This window comes from Rhinoraja longicauda, chromosome 38, assembly GCF_053455715.1.
Source record: "Rhinoraja longicauda isolate Sanriku21f chromosome 38, sRhiLon1.1, whole genome shotgun sequence".
Taxonomy (NCBI): Eukaryota; Metazoa; Chordata; class Chondrichthyes; order Rajiformes; family Arhynchobatidae; genus Rhinoraja; species Rhinoraja longicauda.
This window is the reverse complement of record NC_135990.1, coordinates 8,326,378-8,345,859: the sequence shown is the minus strand read 5'-3', so window position 1 is coordinate 8,345,859 and position 19,482 is coordinate 8,326,378. Positions and strand designations below refer to the sequence as shown.

General features: G+C 46.5%; 1 protein-coding gene across 1 annotated transcript in view; it reads right to left on the bottom strand.

Moving 5' to 3' along the window:
* Positions 1-9,683: 9,683 nt before the first annotated feature.
* Positions 9,684-19,482, bottom strand: part of peak1 (pseudopodium-enriched atypical kinase 1) — a 129,582-nt gene continuing 119,783 nt past the window's right edge. Inside the window, exon 9 of the mRNA XM_078429978.1 lies at positions 9,684-16,539. Within this exon, the coding sequence (XP_078286104.1) occupies positions 15,424-16,539 (1,116 nt within the window). The 3' untranslated portion in view covers positions 9,684-15,423. The remainder of the gene's footprint in view (positions 16,540-19,482) is intronic.

Below are 19,482 nucleotides of genomic sequence, written 5' to 3'. Positions count from 1 at the left end.
CAAAACAGGTGAAAAATACAAAATAAAAAAGAAAACAAAAATAAAATACAAATCAAGGGAAAGAAGGAGCCATCAGTTATAATTTTGTGAAGAGTCAGGGTATTTGTTTTACTGCTTTAGTTTTCAATTATGTGGTGTATGGACTACAAATCCCAGAGTGCACTGTGGCAGTTGCTTGAATTGACTGAAACGCCTGCGCAGAGGTGAATCAATAGTCAATAGTCAATTTATTTGTCACATACACATAAATGTGCAGTGAAATTAAAAATTACCCGCAGTTCAACAATAAGTGCCAATAAGATCAATAAAAATAAGCAATAAAAACATGCAATAACACATACAATCATAAACCAAACAAAAGAAACATCCTTCACAGTGAGTCTCCTCCAGTCACCTCCTCACTGTGATGGAAGGGCAGAATGTCTTTTTCTCTTCCCCTGCCGTCTTCTCCCGCGGTCAGGCTGTTGGAGTTGCCACCGTCGGGGCGGTCGGGGTTATAGGCAACAGGTGCAGGAGTAGGCCATTCGGCCCTTTGAGGTTGTTGCAGTTACTCAGCCAGGCTGCCTGCCTCTGTGGGGAGCAGTGAACTGGATCAGACACAAAGTGCTGGAGTAACACTGGGCGTCTGGCAGCATCTCTAGAGAACAAAGATCAGTCTGATGAAGGGTCCCATTCCGTCTCTCCTGTCCCGCTGAGTTACTCCAGCACTTTGTGTCTACGGTGTAAACCCAGCATCTGTTAGACTGGTGGCTTAGCTTTACTAGGAGCTAGCCTAGATCCAGTGGACTGAATGGACACCTATGCTGGAACAATACTCTGACCATGTAATATATATGGTATAAGAAAATAACTGCAGATGCTGGTACAAATCAAAGGTATTTATTCACAAAATGCTGGAGTAACTCAGCAGGTCAGGCAGCATCTCAGGAGAGAAGGAATGGGTGACGTTTCAGGTCGAGACCCTTCTTCATTCTGATGTAATATATGTGGTTGTCTTCTTCTTCTTGCGTTTGAGGCAGCAGAAGTTATGAAGCTGCTTCTGCTTCTGCAGTCTCTGTTGTCGTTCACCTGACTGAGGTCAGTTGACAGGGCCCACCACGGGGAGGTCGACAACGTGAGCCCCATATATGGTTGTAAATGTAAATGATGCATAAATATATTAAACATAGACACAAAATGCTGGAGTAACTCAGCGGGTCAGGCAGCATCCCGGGAGAGAAGGAATGGGTGACTTTTCAGGACGAGACCCTTCTTATTAAGTCTTAACCAGACATGTAAAGTCAAGTTTATTGTCATGTTAGATTCTTGAATTCCCAATGATTCCCAAGGAATCCAGTGGTAGTGTTTTCAAACTTTTATTCAAGCATGGAGCTCACAGCTACAATGAAAATCATGCTTGGAGCAGCATCACAGACACAGACTCTGACAAACACATGAATTATACATAAATTATACATGAAAACACAAATCGAACAAGACGTTCTATTTTAAGTAGATAAAGGAGATTGGCTAAATTGTTTTTTTTTGTTTGGTCGTGATCTGTTTGGATAACATGCAAAACAAAGCATTTCACGGTACCTCAGCGCATGTGACAATAATAAAGCCAACAGTACATACATTTAAAATCCACCTGTCTGTGGCTCAGTGAAAGGGCAGTCCGCCTCGCCCTGCCCGATCTCCCGCTTGTGAAACACTTCAACTCCCCCTCATTCCCACACTGAACTTTCTGTCCTCGGCCTCCTCCATTGTGAGTGTGAATACAAACTGGAGGAACAGTACCTCATTTTTGCTTGGGCAGCTTACAACCCAGTGATATGAACATTGACTTCTCTAACTTCAAGCAACCCTTGCTTTCCCTCTCTCTCCGTCCCTCCACCTCCCTAGTTCTCCAACTAGTTTAACTGTCCTTCTGATTAATTTTACTGATTGGATGCCTCATTATCACCTTCCCCAGAGCCAACAACAAACCATTCTACATTTCCTTACCATCGTCTCCTTTTCTCCAGAGATGCTGTCTGACCCGCTGAGTTCTTCCTAATGATAGACTCCAATGCTGTTGCCTGTACCTCAGCACACTTGACAACGACAGACCAGTGCTGTTGCCTGTGCCTCAGCACACTGGACAATGATTGACTCCAGTGCTGTAGCCTGTACCTCAGCACACTTGACAATGATAGACTCCAGTGCTGTAGCCTGTACCTCAGCACACTTGACAATGATAGACTCCAGTGCTGTTGCCTGTACCTCAGCCCACTTGACAATGATAGACTCCACCCCAGTGCTGTTGCCTGCACCTCAGCACACTGGACAATGATAGACTCCAGTGCTATTACCTGTACCTCAGTAAACTGGACAATGATAGACTCCAGTGCTGTTGTCTGTACCTCAGCACACTGGACAATGATAGACTCCAGTGCTGTTGCCTGTACCTCAGCCCACTTGACAATGATAGACTCCAGTGCTGTTGCCTCTACCTCAGTACACTGGACAATGATAGACCAGTGCTGTTGCCTGTACCTCAGTACACTTGACAACTCCAGTGCTGTTGCCTGTACCTCAGCACACTTGACAATGATAGACTCCACTCCAGTGCTGTTACCTGCACCTCGGCACACTTGACAATGATAGACTCCCAGTGCTGTTACCTGTACCTCAGCACATTGACAATGATAGACCCCAGTGCTGTTGCCTGTACCTCAGTACACATGACAATGACAGACCACAGTGCTGTTACCTGTACCTCAGTACACATGACAATGATAGACCCCAGTGCTGTTGCCTGTACCTCAGCACACTTGACAATGACAGACTCCACTCCAGTGCTGTTGCCTGTACCTCATACACTTGACAATGATAGACCCCAGTGCTGTTGCCTGTACCTCAGCACACTGGACAATGATAGACTCCAGTGCTGTTGCCTGTACCTCAGCACACTTGACAATGACAGACCCCACTCCAGTGTTGTTGCATGTACCTCAGCACACTTGACAATGATAGACTCCAGTGCTGTTGCCTGTACCTCAGCACACTTGACAATGATAGACTCCACTCCAGTGCTGTTGCCTGTACCTCAGCACACTTGACAATGATAGACTCCAGTGCTGTTACCTGTACCTCAGCACACTGGACAATGATAGACTCCACTCCAGTGCTGTTACCTGTACCTCAGCACACTTGACAATGATAGACTCCAGTGCTGTTACCTGTACCTCAGCACACTTGACAATGATAGACTCCAGTGCTGTTGTCTGTACCTCAGCACACTTGACGACAGACCAATGCTGTTGCTCCACCCTCTTGACCCTTCTTCAGACAACAGCAAAGCAAAGGCTTTTCACTGTACCACAGCCCACTTGACAATGATAGACTCCAGTGCTGTTGCCTGTACCTCAGCACACTGGACGATGATAGACTCCACTCCAGTGCTGTTGCCTGTACCTCAGTACACTTGACCACGATAGACTCCAGTGCTGTTGCCTGTACCTCAGCCCACATGACAATGATAGACTCCACCCCAGTGCTGTTGCCTGCACCTCAGCACACTGGACAATGATAGACTCCAGTGCTGTTACCTGTACCTCAATACACATGACAATGATAGACTCCAGTGCTGTTGCCTCTACCTCAATACACATGACAATGATAGACTCCAGTGCTGTTGCCTCTACCTCAGTACACTGGACAATGATAGACCAGTGCTGTTGCCTGTACCTCAGTACACTTGACAACTCCAGTGCTGTTGCCTGTACCTCAGCACACTTGACAATGATAGACTCCACTCCAGTGCTGTTACCTGCACCTCGGCACACTTGACAATGATAGACTCCCAGTGCTGTTACCTGTACCTCAGCACATTGACAATGATAGACCCCAGTGCTGTTGCCTGTACCTCAGTACACATGACAATGACAGACCACAGTGCTGTTACCTGTACCTCAGTACACATGACAATGATAGACCCCAGTGCTGTTGCCTGTACCTCAGCACACTTGACAATGACAGACTCCACTCCAGTGCTGTTGCCTGTACCTCAGCACACTTGACAATGATAGACTCCACTCCAGTGCTGTTGCCTGTACCTCAGCACAATTGACAATGACAGACTCCAGTGCTGTTACCTGTACCTCAGCACACTGGACAATGATAGACTCCACTCCAGTGCTGTTACCTGTACCTCAGCACACTTGACAATGATAGACTCCAGTGCTGTTGTCTGTACCTCAGCACACTTGACGGCAGACCAGTGCTGTTGCTCCACCCTCTTGACCCTTCTTCAGACAACAGCAAAGCAAACGCTTTTCACTGTACCACAGCCCACTTGACAATGATAGACTCCAGTGCTGTTGCCTGTACCTCAGCACACATGACAATGACAGACCCCAGTGCTGTTGCCTGTACCTCAGCACACTTGACAATGACAGACCAGTGCTGTTGCCTGTACCTCAGCCCACCTGACAATGACAGACTCCAGTGCTGTTGCCTGTACCTCAGCACACTTGACAATGATAGACTCCACTCCAGTGCTGTTGCCTGTACCTCAGCCCACATGACAATGACAGACCAGTGCTGTTGCCTGTACCTCAGTACACATGACAATGACAGACCAGTGCTGTTGCTCCACCCTCTTGCTCAGTGGGCCGCCAGTCGCGGCCATGGCGGGCGCGGAGGTGGAGGTGGAGGCTGAGGCCCGGTGCTGCGCCGTCCAGGGCTGCACCACCAGCGGCGGTGGCCTGAGCGAGTGGCGGGCGGCCGAGTGCGAGGTGCACAGGCCGCTGCTCCACGCCGACTGCCCGTGCCTCCAGCCCTTCTCCCTGTACTCCTTCCCGAGCGGCGCGGAGGAGCGGGCCCGCTGGCTGCAGGCTCTACGGGGCCGCGGGCTGAGGCTGGAGCCGGAGCCGGAGCCGGAGCCGGACCCCGGGGCGGCCGTCTGCTCGCACCACCTGGAGGAAGGGACTCTGCTGCTAGGCCTCGGCCTCTGCAAGAAGCCTGCCGCCGACCAAGTGGCACCGCCGCAGCCGCCTCCTCCTCCTGACGTGCCCGGCCTGGAGACGCGCTCATCCCGGGCCCGCAAGCGGAGACACCCCGGCCCGCGGCCTTGGCTGCCCCGGGAGCCCCCCGCTGCCGCCGCCACCACCACCACCACCACCGCCACCGCCGCCCCTCGCTCCTGGGAACAGGCGGCAGTCCAGGCCATCATGCGGCTCCGCTGCGCCTCCAGCCAGCGGGTCGCCCGGACCCTCATCGCCTGCCTGAAGGGAGAGAACGACCACCTGCGGCAGAGGAGCCGCCAGCTGGAGGCGGCGCTCGGGGCAACCGCCCGGCGGCTGGAGAGGATCCAACGCGAGTGTCGGTGCCGGCAGCACAGGGCGGGAGACGAGGCCCGGCCGCCGCACGAAGCCGGGGAGTCGCCTGAGTTGGTGCCGGGCGACGAGGTGACCGTGGGCTGAGCCTGAGGGACACTTGGGTGCTGCACCTGGGGGCTCCTCGCTTGGTGCTCACCTCAACCCAGCCCAGCCCAGCCCAGCCCAGCTCACCTCAACCCAGCCCAGCTCACCTCAACCCAGCCCAGCCCACCTCAACCCAGCCCAGCTCACCTCAACCCAGCCCAACCCAGCCCAGCCCAGCCCAGCTCAGCCCAGCCCAGCTCAACCCAGCCCAGCTCAACCCAGCCCAGCTCAGCCCAGTTCACCTCAACCCAGCCCAGCTCAGCCCAGCCCAGCTCAACCCAGCCCAGCTCAGCCCAGTTCACCTCAACCCAGCCCAGCTCAGCCCAGCCCAGCTCAGCCCAGCCCAGCTCAACCCAGCCCAGCTCAGCTCAACCCAGCCCAGCTCAGCCCAGCTCACCTCAACCCAGCCCAGCTCAGCTCAGCCCAGCTCAGCCCAGCCCAGCTCAACCCAGCCCAGCCCAGCTCACCTCAACCCAGCCCAGCCCAGTTCAACCCAGCCCAGCCCAGTTCACCTCAACCCAGCTCAGCTCAACCCAGCCCAGCCCAGCTCACCTCAACCCAGCCCAGCCCAGCTCAGCCCAGCCCAGCCCAGCCCAGCTCACCTCAACCCAGCCCAGCCCAGCTCAACCCAGCCCAGCCCAGCTCACTTCAACCCAGCCCAGCTCAGCCCAGCCCAGCCCAGCTCAGCTCAGCCCAGCCCAGCTCACCTCACCTCAACCCAGCCCAGCCCACCTCAGCCCAGCTCACCTCAGCTCAACCCAACTCAGCTCTACCCAACCCAGCTCAGCTCAACCCAGCTCAGCTCAACCCAGCCCAGCCCAGCTCAGCTCACCTCAACCCAGCTCACCTCAACCCAGCCCAGCTCACCTCAACCCAGCCCAGCTCAACCCACCTCAGCTCAGCCCAGCCCAGCTCAGCTCAACCCAGCCCAGCCCACCTCAGCCCAGCTCACCTCAGCTCAGCTCAACCCAGCTCAACCCAGCCCACCTCAGCTCAACCCAGCTCAGCTCACCTCATCCCAGCTCACCTCAACCCAGCCCAGCTCACCTCAGCTCAACCCAGCCCAGCTCACCTCAACCCAGCCCAGCTCACCTCAGCTCAACCCAGCCCAGCTCACCTCAACCCAGCCCAGCCCAGCTCACCTCAGCTCAACCCAGCCCAGCTCACCTCAACCCAACCCAGCCCAGCACTGCATTCTCCACCGAAGATTCTCTCCTGCCTCCATCTCCTTAACTAATCGATTAATTAACAAGAATAAAAAAGGATCTCTTCGTTTCACTTCAGAGTGAACCCCCTTTTTCCTCGCTCCCAAGTCTTCAGCGGAGAGAGCAAGTGCAAGGACAGTTTGTTTGTTCAGCTGTGTTTCTGCATTTTGGGCAGTGTTGTTGACTCTTGGCACTACATCATCCTCCACAGAGAAGAGCAAAATGGGTGAATTACATAGAAACATATAAAATATGTGCAGGAGTGGACCATTCAATATGATCATCCACAATCAGTATCCCGTCCCTGCTTTCCCTAGAATAAGAGACTACTGTCCTTCAGCTCGAAGGTATTTATTTCACAAAATGCTGGAGTAACTCAGCAGGTCAGGAGAGAAGGAATGGGTGATGTTTCGGGTCAAGACCCTTCCTCAGTCTGAGGAAGGGTCTCGGCCTGAAATGTCACCCATTCCTTCTCTCCTGACCTGCTGAGTTACTTCAGCATTTTGTGAAATAAATACCTTCGATTTGTACCAGCATCTGCAGTTATTTTTTTACACAGTCCTTCAGCTGATGACCGCAGATTTTCAAGACAGGTGTGCTTTGCTGGACACTTGAAGGAGTCTTGCTGATCTAATGGATCATGTAGTGCTCAGCAGAATACTTGGTGTACCTACCACTCCTTTCACCAGCACCAGTACCCCACTGAGATTGGATTCTTTGCTGTGACTGAACCCTTCTCACTTCTATAAAATGCCTGGCTTTGAGCAGGTGCTTTAAGATGTGTTATGTGTTCTTTGAATGTTGCAAGTTGATTAGTCTATGGTAAAAACTAAAAGATCAGAATTACCAGTAACTTACGACATCTGGGCAATAAGCTGGGTTACATATATTCTGGGTGTCAGTTTAATTTGTATTAGGTGGGTGATTCTATTCAGGGGTGAGTAGGGTTTCAGTGTTGGCACAGGTTTATCACAATGGTCAGTACATCAGGAAAACAACACTTATTCTCATGTGGGATACTGGGTGTCATGGAAAGATTGAATGTCCATTCCTCATACCTGTTATGGTGTTTAAAAAAGGGTGCCGTGCAATGCTGTTAGTTTAAACATGCTCTCTTGTAGTTCCACTATCAGTACTGTCAATGTGTTTATTGCTGGACATTTGAGAATTCAAATGGTATTGTACCAACTGTGACTAAAAATTCAGTATCAAGAAACAAACTGCTGGAGGAACTCAGCGGGTCAGGCAGCATCTGCGGAAAGAAATGGACAGATGGTTCTGGTTGGGCCACTTCATATCAGCAAAACAACTGTTCATTTCCATCTACAGATGCTGCCTGACTGGCTGAGTTCCTCCAGTACTTTTGTTATTTGTTCAAGATTGCAGTATCTCCAGTCTTTTGCCTTCACTAAATTTAATTTACTGGGGAATACCACCGGAAAATATCCTAACAAGTTCAGTTCAGGGAAGACAGCTATTATTAGTCAAGCCTTTGAACTCCTGGCCAAATTCAAGTGCTGTATTGTGAATTTAAGCAATTGTACTTGTCTCTAGGGAGAGACGATAAATGATGTTTCAGTGCATTCCTCACCCCGAAGAAAAGATTTGGAGGTACTAAATCCACACCATTACTGCAGTATACTTTTCATGGTTCTGATTCTACCGTAACTCTGAAATCTTAGTGGCAACACTAGTACATTTTGTGATGTACATTTTTGTGGCTTAGTGTATTGAAATCATACTGTAACACATCAAAATGTTCTAGTCAGACAGACTGGGAATTGTTCAGCATTCTTCAAAATTTGAGAAAGTGGGTTATTGCAAACGTCAGATTTTCGCATGTACTGTGGGATTTGAGCAGATATGCCTGTGTAGGTGTCCGCTAAGAATATTAATACGAGATGGTGGAATAATCTACAGGCAACAAGTACAATTGAAATTCTTCAGTAAATAAAAGTTGTAAAGCAAACTTTAGCAATTTTGGGAGGAATGTTTAAACTAGCTATCTGCTAAAGTTACTGTACAATAAAAGTTGATTTTGTAAAATTCTGTTCAAATTATATTTTTTAAAGGTTTCTGTAGCAATGAGATCTCATTAAATGTGTGCTACAACATTTTGTGTCTGCTTCTATAAAATATCAGCACCTTGGTTTAGAGATAGAGCAGGCCCTTTGGCCCAGTGACTAGGGAAGATTTTAGATTTAGAGATGCAGCGCGGAAACAGGCCCTTCGGCACACCGAGTCCGCGCCGCCCAGCGATCCCCGCACATTAACACTATCCTACACACACTAGGGACAATTTTTACATTTACCCAGTCAATTAACCTACACACCCGTATGTCTTTGGAGTGTGGGAGGAAACCGAAGATCTCGGAGAAAACCCACGCAGGTCACGGGGAGAACGTACAAACTCCGTACAGACGGCGCCCGTAGTCAGGATCGAACCCGAGTCTCCGGCGCTGCATTCGCTGTAAGGCAGCAACTCTACCGCTGCGCCACCGTGCAGGTGATCACCTGCTCACACAAGTCCTGTTATCCCACTTGCCTGACTACTCCCTACACCCTAGGGACAATTTAGAGGCCAATTAACCAACAATCTGCTCGTCTTTGGGTTGTGGGAGAAAACTGCAACACCCGGAGGATTCACATGCGTTCACATGGGGAACATGCAAACTACACAGACAGCACCAGGGGGTCAGGATCAAACCCAGGTCTTTGGCACTGTAAGGCCACAACTCTTATCAGCTGCCGTCCTCTTGAACTAGTTTCTTAAAACAAAATACCCCGTCATGAGTGACTTTTGCAGGAAAATTCAATGTTAGTCAGGGACAGAAGTGGGAGCCCAATGATCAAAACCAATTCAATAATTGCTTCCACAAGGAATGAACAGTATGAAATTCCAGGGAGTAGTCAACGTAGACTTACTAGAGTGATGATAGGAAGAATCTGCATTATAGATATTTAAAAAATTCTTGTACAAAGCTTTTTTGGAAACTTGAAAGGAGGCAAGAGAACATGTAAATCAGCATGCAGCTGTCACTTTTTTAATAAAAAACCCATTTACATGATTGTTACACAACTTGATTACAAGAATCACACAATTAGCATTTCATCCATTTTGTTGTTCACGCACGCCTCCATTTTCAGCTAACCACTCAAAAGCAGCAGTATATAGGTTCTGGAGTGGGCAGGGTACTGCAGAATTGGTGCAATGGTTACTTAAATACAGTAGATCCAAACTAGGTTACATGTGTCAGATATAGATACCGATGGCTTGCATTTTCACAGAGAAACAGTCTTGTTATCAGCAGCACACAATACAGAAAGCAATGTGCAGTCACTGGGTCAGTTGCTCAAAAGGTTTGATTGTTTATTTAAGACAGTTAGAAAAAGGCACCACTGGATTCTTCTCCTTCCCCATCTCCAAAAACAATCCTCAAAGTTAATGGCAGCATTTGAATGTAAGGCAATCTTCACTGCTCAGGAATGTACCATTGCAGTGAAAACCTGTGCATGCTAGAACAAAACGCTGCAGAGCTGTTGTCTAGATGAGCAAGCAGACACCAGAAACATCGCTCCCTCTTGCCACAGATGCTGCCATCACTTTGTGCATTTCTAGCATTTTCAGTTACTACACAACACCAACATCTTGAGAGGCCCGAATCCATTTGCTTGAAAATATCCCCATCCTTATTTACAGCAGAGAACCAAGTGGTTAGTAAACAGAACCTGTCCTATTCTTTTGTAGGAATGAAATGTACAAATTTGGTGCCTAGCGGAGTTATTTAATAAGGTCTTTCAATAAAGGAAACTAGATATTTCAAGATACATAAATGGTAAAAAATGTAAACACTAGTATTTAGGCTAGTTTTGAAAACATTAATGCACTCTAGCATTCTGTACACCAAAAATATTGTAAGAGTCACATTATGCTCTCTGTCTAATACTGTTATCTATACAATCACTACAATCAGGCACTTTCTTATCACTCTACCTGAGTTGCCACATTTCACCTTACAACTGCGCGCTCCCCCCTCTACAGTTGGGTTTGGTGCAGGGAGAACACTCATGGCAAGTTTTGTTTATTTGGATAATACAATTTATGAAGGTCAGCGTGGACTGAGTAGGCCACAGCTACAAACTACATCTCTGACTCTATTAGGAAGTCGCTCAGTAATTAAGCCTTACACCATAGATAGAGGAGTAAATGGAGAAAAACTTGCCTTTGTTTTACGTTTATAAAGCTCTTTCAAATAGTGGAATGCCCGGTTAAAAACAGGACTTATCCAATTTATTAGCATTTACATGGAACCTTGTATTGATGGTTTACTGAATAAATTCATAGGCTAATGTCCCGAGAGGTATACATGCACATTTTAATCATTCAGGCTATTAAATACCAATTATCCTGACAGAGAAGGGACTGCAGATGCTGGAATCTTGAGTAATGTACAAAGTGCTGGAAGAACTCAGCGGGTTAGGAAGCATCTCTGGAGGGAATGGACAGGTAACGTTTCAGGTCTGGATCCTTCTTCTGAGGCTAATTCTGAAGAAGGGGCCCGACCAGAAACATCACCGGTCCATCCCCTCCACAGATGCTGCCTGACCCGCTCAATTACTTTTGTGTTTTTCTCAATTATCGTAATAGGATTTCCATTTCCAACAATCTTGGCAGAGAAAGATTGGAATTCAACAATTGTGGCTAAGCCTAACCTTGACCTTCCATAGGCTGGTTCAAACAACCATCCTTACCATTTGCACCTTTGCTCAAATAGAAATGAAGTTAAAATACACTAGAATTCCTAACAAAACAGGTTTGATGAAAAATTTGAAGGGGTTACCTAATTCTAGTAGAATCGTGGCAAATCTGTGGAATTCATTGCTACAGACAGTTGTCGAGGCCGTCATTGGGTATTTTAAAATCAGACCGATAGGTTCTTGATTAATTAGAGTGTCAAAGGCTACGGAGAGAAGGCAGGAGAATGGGATTGAGAAGGGAAAATAGATCAGCCATGGCAGAGCAGACTCGATGGGCCGAACGGCCTAATTCTGCTCCTATGACTTATGGTCTAATTCAGGTAAGATATTTGAAGTTAGTGAAGTTGCACTGAAAGGCATGCCTCCAGTGCAGGAAGAACATGACTTTAAAAGACTGGAAGAATTTCTTTCTTGAGATTATCGTATTTTAGAAAAGCTTTTAGATAGAGGCAATAAACATGGGTGAATCACACTTATGTAGGAACTGGTAACTTTCTTGAGGGAGTGTTCTGGGATGCCGTATTATACTGACCTAAGGATTCATCATCAGGAGTCATCCTAGATCCTATTTGGCCACCTTGTGGAGTTGGAAAGAAATTGTCCAGAACCCGAACTGCAATTGGTTACAAGCTTTGTCCTAATTAGTATTACTGGTGATAGAGGGCTGGGAATAATATTCACTCGTATAGTTTAGCTTAGAAATACAACGTGGAACCAGGCCCTTCAGGTCACCAAGTCATGCGCCGACCAGCGATCCCCGTACACTAGCACTATCCTACACTAGGGACAATTTTTACCGAAGCCAATTAACCTACAAACCCGTACATCTTTGGAGTGTGGGAGGAAACCAGAGCACCCAGAGAAAACCTACGCGGTCGCAGAGCGAACATACAAACTCCATACAGACAACACCAGTAGTCAGGATCAAACGGCAGCAACTCTACTGCAGCGCCACCGTGCCGCCCTAATTAAGAGAATTTGACAATCAGAACGTTTCACAGCACCAATTATATTTCAAAACTATAATTACTGTTACAATGCAGAAATGTGGCATTCAGATTAGTATGGCAAAATTCCACAATGAGAAATGTTGAACTACTTAAAAATGGAATACAATATGCCGGGTAGTTTAAAATAATAAAATTTAGCATCTGGCACGTTGAAGTTCACCTGTGTTACTTTAAAAAGGAAGTTTCAATGCACGAGGGATGTGAAAGTAACAAACCCACGCACATTCCCAACAGCATCTGCTTCATCTGCACTTGGCTGTTCGCAGAGTGAGACAATAAACTCATTGAAACGATACATGTTTCTAGACGTGGACCAAAATTCCTTCTGTTGCAATTTTCCTGGAGACTTTGACCTATTTTAAAATTGGGACCAAAGGAATTTCATGGAACACGTGCAGTTATTGTTGCAGAATCTTTGCTTCTGAGCTCAACTCCTCATGGCCATCAGCTAAACGGAAACACAATTCAATTTAGACAATTTACTGACAGTTTACTTTTTTATATGAAAATAAATAGTAAGCATATCCCATTTGGGGTATTAAAGTTTGCAGAAGGTGGTAGGAGAACGGGGTTGGGAGGGAAAAATAGATCAGCCGTGATTGTATGGCGGAGCAGATCGATGGCCATATAGCCTAATTCTCCTGCAATCACAAGAGCAAAGCACGAGGACTCTGAAAGACCTGCACAGCAAATTATGGCAATGCAAGATGGTTGGTCTTGAAGCCTGATCATTTTGGCTTCAGGATATCGCAGCAGGGTTTTCTCGGTGCTGTAGCCCAGGCTGCTTCAATAATCATCACCTTGTATGGAATTACTTTGGGAATGTTTGTTGGATTTATTCACCTCCATTCTGAACTCAGAAAATAAAATGGTCCTTGCCTGCACACCACAAGACATGGACAAAGGACGGACAAAACCAAAAAGGCATGAGTTTATAGGTGGCAGTTGTGGCACAAAAATACCATGGTCATCTGCAAAGGAGAGAATCTAAGTATAACCCTTTGACATTCACCAATTACCATCACCAATGCCCCTTCCCACCACCACCCCACAGTGATCAACACTCTCTCAGGGCATTAGAATGGGGTTGAGAGGGAAAAATAGATCAGCCATGATCTAATGATGAAATAGACTTGATGGGCCAAATGGCCTAATTCTACTCCGATGTCTTGTGGTCCAGAATTGACAAGAAACCTAACTGGACCAGTAACATATATATTGGCTGCACAATAGCAGATGGTGGTATTCCAAGGGACTCTCTCCATAAATCACCAAAGCCTCCAACACCAACATAGGTTGGCACAGTTGAGACAGAACCACACACTTTGCCGACATGCTTGTCAACTCCCAAACCTTCACTCTCTCCACTGATGCTGCAATCTGCTCCAGCCACCCACCAAGTGTTCTTCCTTTACAGCTGGGATAAAGGCAGCAAGTGCATGGGTATACCACCAACACAGTTCCTTTCCAAGTCATACACCCTGATTTTCTGAGGACGTATGTTGATCCTTCACCATCATGAGGTAAAAATCCTGGAACACCATCTAACAGCAAAATGGTAGCTTCACCACACCAACAGCAGTGGTTCAAATAGGAAACCCACCATTATCTTTCCAAGGGCATTTAGCAGTGGGCAACAAATGCTAGTCTGATCTGCAACATACACATCCCATTTAAGACAACAAAAAAAGCTCAGCAGCAAACTGCTTAAATAAATGTCTTGATCAGTTTCTGCACTATAATACTGAGTTTCTTCAAGTTTTAATATATTAAAATACTTCTTCCCTTAATCCAAATGCGAGTGTATAATAATATATATTGGTAAGGAAATTCTCTCCCTTCTCCCTAAGTACAGAAACACCTTATAAACAATATAAGCTTATAAGGGGGAGAAACTGTGAAATTGATATGAGACCAATTGTTCCCTCGGTCTATAATTTGCTGTGTGCTGGTCTAACAGTTTCACTGCCACATTTGTGTGGGCATTAACTCAGCTGGAAAGTTCCCAACATCATTAGAAAGATGTTGACAACAACAATCAGGTCTTTTAATTTTCCATTCATATAACTGGACATCACACTCACCAAGATATCTCCAAACATTAAATAAACAAGCAGAAAGGTGCACTGTAACAATGCCAGTGTGTTCTTAATAAACGTTTGTTCAATGATGTTAAAGATTAATTTAAGTATATTTTAACTGCATTAAAGTAAACAGGTGCAGTCAGGAGCTGTAAAATTCAATATAAAAATTCTACCACAACAGCACCCTGCTGAGTTGTATTATGTTTGACTAAGGTTTGATGCACCTATAGTAAGGACTGCAAATAAAAGCAGTTTGGAAGATTTGTCTAATTGCGAACAGTGCAATCTTGATCATCAACTCACCCAATACCAACATCGTCCCTTTTTATTAACTCCATTTTTTACCCTGACTTACCTGTCACTATCCAGCCTGCTTCAGTAGAAAGATTAACCAAGGACAATGTTAGAGAGGGCTCCAAGATTTCCATGATTACAATCCATGAAATTCCTTAACAGGGTACCAAAAAAATCCCACTCACAGAACACTCAAACAGATTTTTCTCCCTTTCATACAGCAGCCTTGCCAAGAATTGATGAATTAAGATTAGACTTATTTTTGACAATCTCTTATTGTGCAACTGACCCATTAATGCTTTTGCAGCAAAGTGGCTGTAGTTTTTTTTCAAGGCATGATATAGGTAAACACACAAATTGTCATAGCTTCAAGAACAAATATCCGAGAATCCATTTTAAGAGCAAGTTGCAGCTTGCTTATGTGCCTTGGGGGGGGGGGGGAACAAGCATTTGGTGCTTATCAGAGGCATCACCTTTCAAAACGTAGAAATCTATTACATACACTTTAAATACTGCCATTTACAAAGTTGGAACATTTACAAAAAATTGCACATAAATCCAAATTTGGTGGGGAGAGGGAGGGGGTTGTGGGTGGGGGGAAGGAATCAAGCAGCAGTTACACAGGTTACTGGAGTTGGAGAAGCTTCACAATATGACTGAGGGAATCGACTGAAGCGAAGGCCAAATACTGACAGCAGAGCCAGACCTCGAGGCTAACACTGCTTTCAGTGTCTATGGCCTTCTCTGCAAACTTGATCATAAGTAGTGTCCGTTTTAGGTCCAGCCAGTTTTGCAATATGCTGTTTCTGTCTGCAATGCCGCTGCATGATTTGAGTGTCTGAACCAGGTCATCTCTTGGTCCCCAGAGAAGGCACTGCAAGTAGACTTTGGCGTCTGAAATAAGGATGCGTTCCGAGGGATTGGGGTGCAGAAGGAGACCTGCCAGCTGCTGAAGGCCCTGGGAGTAGACCGAGCGCTTCGGGATGGCCGGGAGGTCTATTCTTGTGTACTCCTTCTCTTTCAGTTCGGGGTTTTCTTCGAACGGGTTGGGTAGATGCAGCATCTCATAAATGAGGATTCCTGTTTGAAACTCGTCGCACTTTTTGTACTGGGTAATGGTGATGATCTCGGGCGCTAGTCTTGACTGATCCCTCAGGACTTCCAGATCTACCACCTGGCTTTTCTGCTTGGCCTGGGAGAAGTTACTGATGATGAGCCTCGGCAATTCTGTGCTAGCATTTGCATTTTCAGACTGACAGTTTCCCAGGGCTCCATGCCCACATCTCACCAGGAGCAAATTCTCCAATCGTAAGTCACAGTGCGTCACGTGATGCGGCTTTAAGTGATTGAGGCCCGCGCAGAGTTGGAGCAGTAACAAGCACACTTGCCGCTCATAGATGTCTGGGTTCCTCGAGTGCCGAATAGCGGATTCACTCACAAAGTCAGCGACAGTTCGGTACGGAACCTCTCGAGTAATGACCACCACACGACTTCTGTGTTTGCTGGAAGCTCCCTTGGCACTGGTGCTGTTCCTGGTATCCTTTGAAACCTCTGACCTATCTTCATCATCTTCTTCCAACCCCGGGGCATTGGGGTCCTCCCAGGGAAGCATGCGGACTGGTACCTCAGCTAGGAAGTGCCCACAGTCCTGCTGGATGTTGAAGTGCACAGCAAGGCTTTGCCTCACTGCTAGGCTGTGGTAATAGAGCTGCTGCGAAGCTTTGGCTTGACTTTTACATATCTGGAAAAGAGAAAATGGAAGTAAAAATCTAGGACACTGTGCAAGATACTATTCTTGGTGAGTGTTAGGAATCTCCACATATAGTCTCCCTTGCACATGCACATTTTCGCCACTGGATAGAGCATCATACCTTTCAGAGTACCCAAGCTGTACAATAATAACCGGTATCAAGCAAGAATTGCACAGAATATACAACAAAGAAACAAGGATTTAATTCCAGCAGTGTTTATGTAACACATAAGCCTTCTTTCAGCTCTTTATCTCTCCTCTTCCTTTCCATTATCCATGATCTACTGAAATCCATTGATCCTCCAGCTCAACATCTCTCGTGGGGCAACATCTAACCCACTCTGTGGGTAGGTTTCTTTATTTAGTTTATTAGTTGCTATATTATATTTGTGCCCGAGAAGGCAGAGTGCTGGAGTAGTTCAGTGGGTCAGGCTGCATCTCCGGAGAAAATGGATAAGCGACGTTGCAGGTCGAGTCCTTCTTCAGACTAGGAAGAACGGTCCTGACCCGAATGTCACCCATCCACGTTCTCCTGAGATGCTGTCTCACCCGCCGAACTACTCCAGCACTTTGTCTCTTCTTTTGTAAACCAGTATCTGCAGTTCCTTGTTTCTGCATTCTTTTTATTAGCACCCCCTTGTTTGATATTCACTCTAAAGCTGCAAATTTTCATTTGTTATAAAGTCCATGATGAGGCTTTTCAGTTCTGAGAAAAATTGCCACTAAACCTACAACGCCTCCTCTCCTCTCCCAGAACACACACTTTCCAGCATGATTAACTGGAACTACAGATGCTGGAATCTGGAGCAAAATATAAACTTGGTGGGTCAGGCAGCATCTGTGGACAGAATGGATAGTCAATATATCTACTCGGGGCCCTTCTTCTGACCCACTGTGGTGGCAGGAAGGGGGTAGGGAGGAGAGAAAGCTGGAAGAGAGAGAGCTAGGGGTAGGACAAAACCTGGCAAGTGAAAGGTAAATACCGGTGAGGGGGATTCACTGCGCATTAGTCAAGCATGGGTGAACTTCACCCAGATAGTACCCATGGTTAGGATCGAGCCTGGGTCTTTGGAGCTAGGAAGCAATAGCACCCACTGCTGAACCACTTGTTGCCCTTACAAGAACATAGGAGTAGGTAACCAAGCCCCTCAATATGATCATAGCTGATCCACATTAGTGTCAACTCCTTTTGTGTCACTTCCCCATAGCTCTCCAGATCTTTCAAATATTTAAATGAACTCTACTTCTAATCATTTAGGATCACCCTCTGGTCAATAAATTCCAGAGATTCACTGACCTCAGAGAAGAAATTTCCAGGTATCTATGGTGTTTGTTCTTGGCCCTCCTGCTAGTAAAAACTATTGAATCTATAAGCAGTAGGTCTATTCCGTGGGAAGTGACCATATTTTACACAATCTAACGGGGCGGCATGGTGGCGCAGCGGTAGAGTTGCTGCCTTACAGCGCTGGAGACTTGGGTTCGATCCCTACTAAAGGTGCTAACTGCACTTAGTTTGTACATTCTCCCCGTGACCGCATGGGTTTTCTCCGAGATCTTCACTTTCCTTTCACACTCCAAAGACGTACGTTTGTAGGTTAATTGGCTTGGTATAAATGTAAATTATCTCTAGTGTGTGTAGGATAGTGTTAATGTCGGGGATCGTTGGTCGGTATGGATTCGGTGGAACAAGGGGCTTGTTTCCGCTCTGTATAAACTAAACAGCAATACAATCCTTCTCTTTGCTTTCTTAAACGCTGCAATAAAAAATAACCTCTGTTTTTATGTTTCTAGCATCATGGGATACAACCTGCGATATTGATCTGTGGGCCATAACAGAAGCGGTCTCACAGCAGGCAGGTATCAAACGAGGCTGGCCAGTTGTGCTGTAAATCTGCAGGAACTGCAGATGCTGACTTATAGCAAAGAAAGACACAAAATGCTGGAGTATCTCAGCGGATCTGGCAGTATCTCTGGAGAACATGGATAGATAACATTTCGGGCTGGGACCGTTGTTCAGTCAGACCCGAAATGCCTCCTATCCAGAGATACGTCTCCAGAGATGCTGCCTGACCCACTGTTACCTCAGCATTTTGTCTCTTCCTCCCCTATCCTTTATGGAAATGCAAACTAACTTGTCTTCTCTTCTTTCCACTTTTGATGAAGGGTCTTTGACCTGAAACTTTCTTTTGCCATGGATGTTGCCTTCAACCTGCTGAATGCTTTCAGCAGTTTTCTGTTTTTATTTCGGGTTTCCAGCATCTGCAGGGAGTTGGCCTTGGGCAGGGCTTGTACAGCCATCAAAACCTTTCTGTGGGCAACACCCGAGAGTTTTGATGGAAGATGGCTGCGTGATGTAGAGCTTCAAACATTCAGGTGGCTATCAGCTTTGTGGAAAGAGACTGTAGCTGGAAACCTGCTGCAGATAAAAAGTCGTCTCCGCGTCTTGGAGCCTAATGATCTTGGGTGGATCACCAGCTTGCTGAAGGTCCAGCTTCATACTTTTCAATGTTTGGGTTGAAATGCTTAACACTTAGGGGTGAAGACATGAGATGTCCACAAAATGACCAGGCAAACTCTTGTAGGAATAAACCATCACCAGAGTAATAATAATAATAATAATAATTCATTTATTTTATATAGCGCCTTATCGGGTGCTCAAAGCGCTTTACAAAAACAATTAACATAGAAACAAACAGACAAACTATCCTGACGGAAAAGCGGCGAATACACAACGCCAGCGTCCTCTCACGTCAGGGTCCGGCAGTAGACATCAAAAAGCACAAGGCACACAGATATAATTTTTACACAAACAGCCATCACAGTGATTGCTCTAGGCATACCCTCATTGTGATGGAAGGCAAAGTCTTATCTCCTCTTCATTCTTCTTCCGTGGTGCCACGAGGTGATCGAGGCTCCCAACTTTTTGAAGCCCCC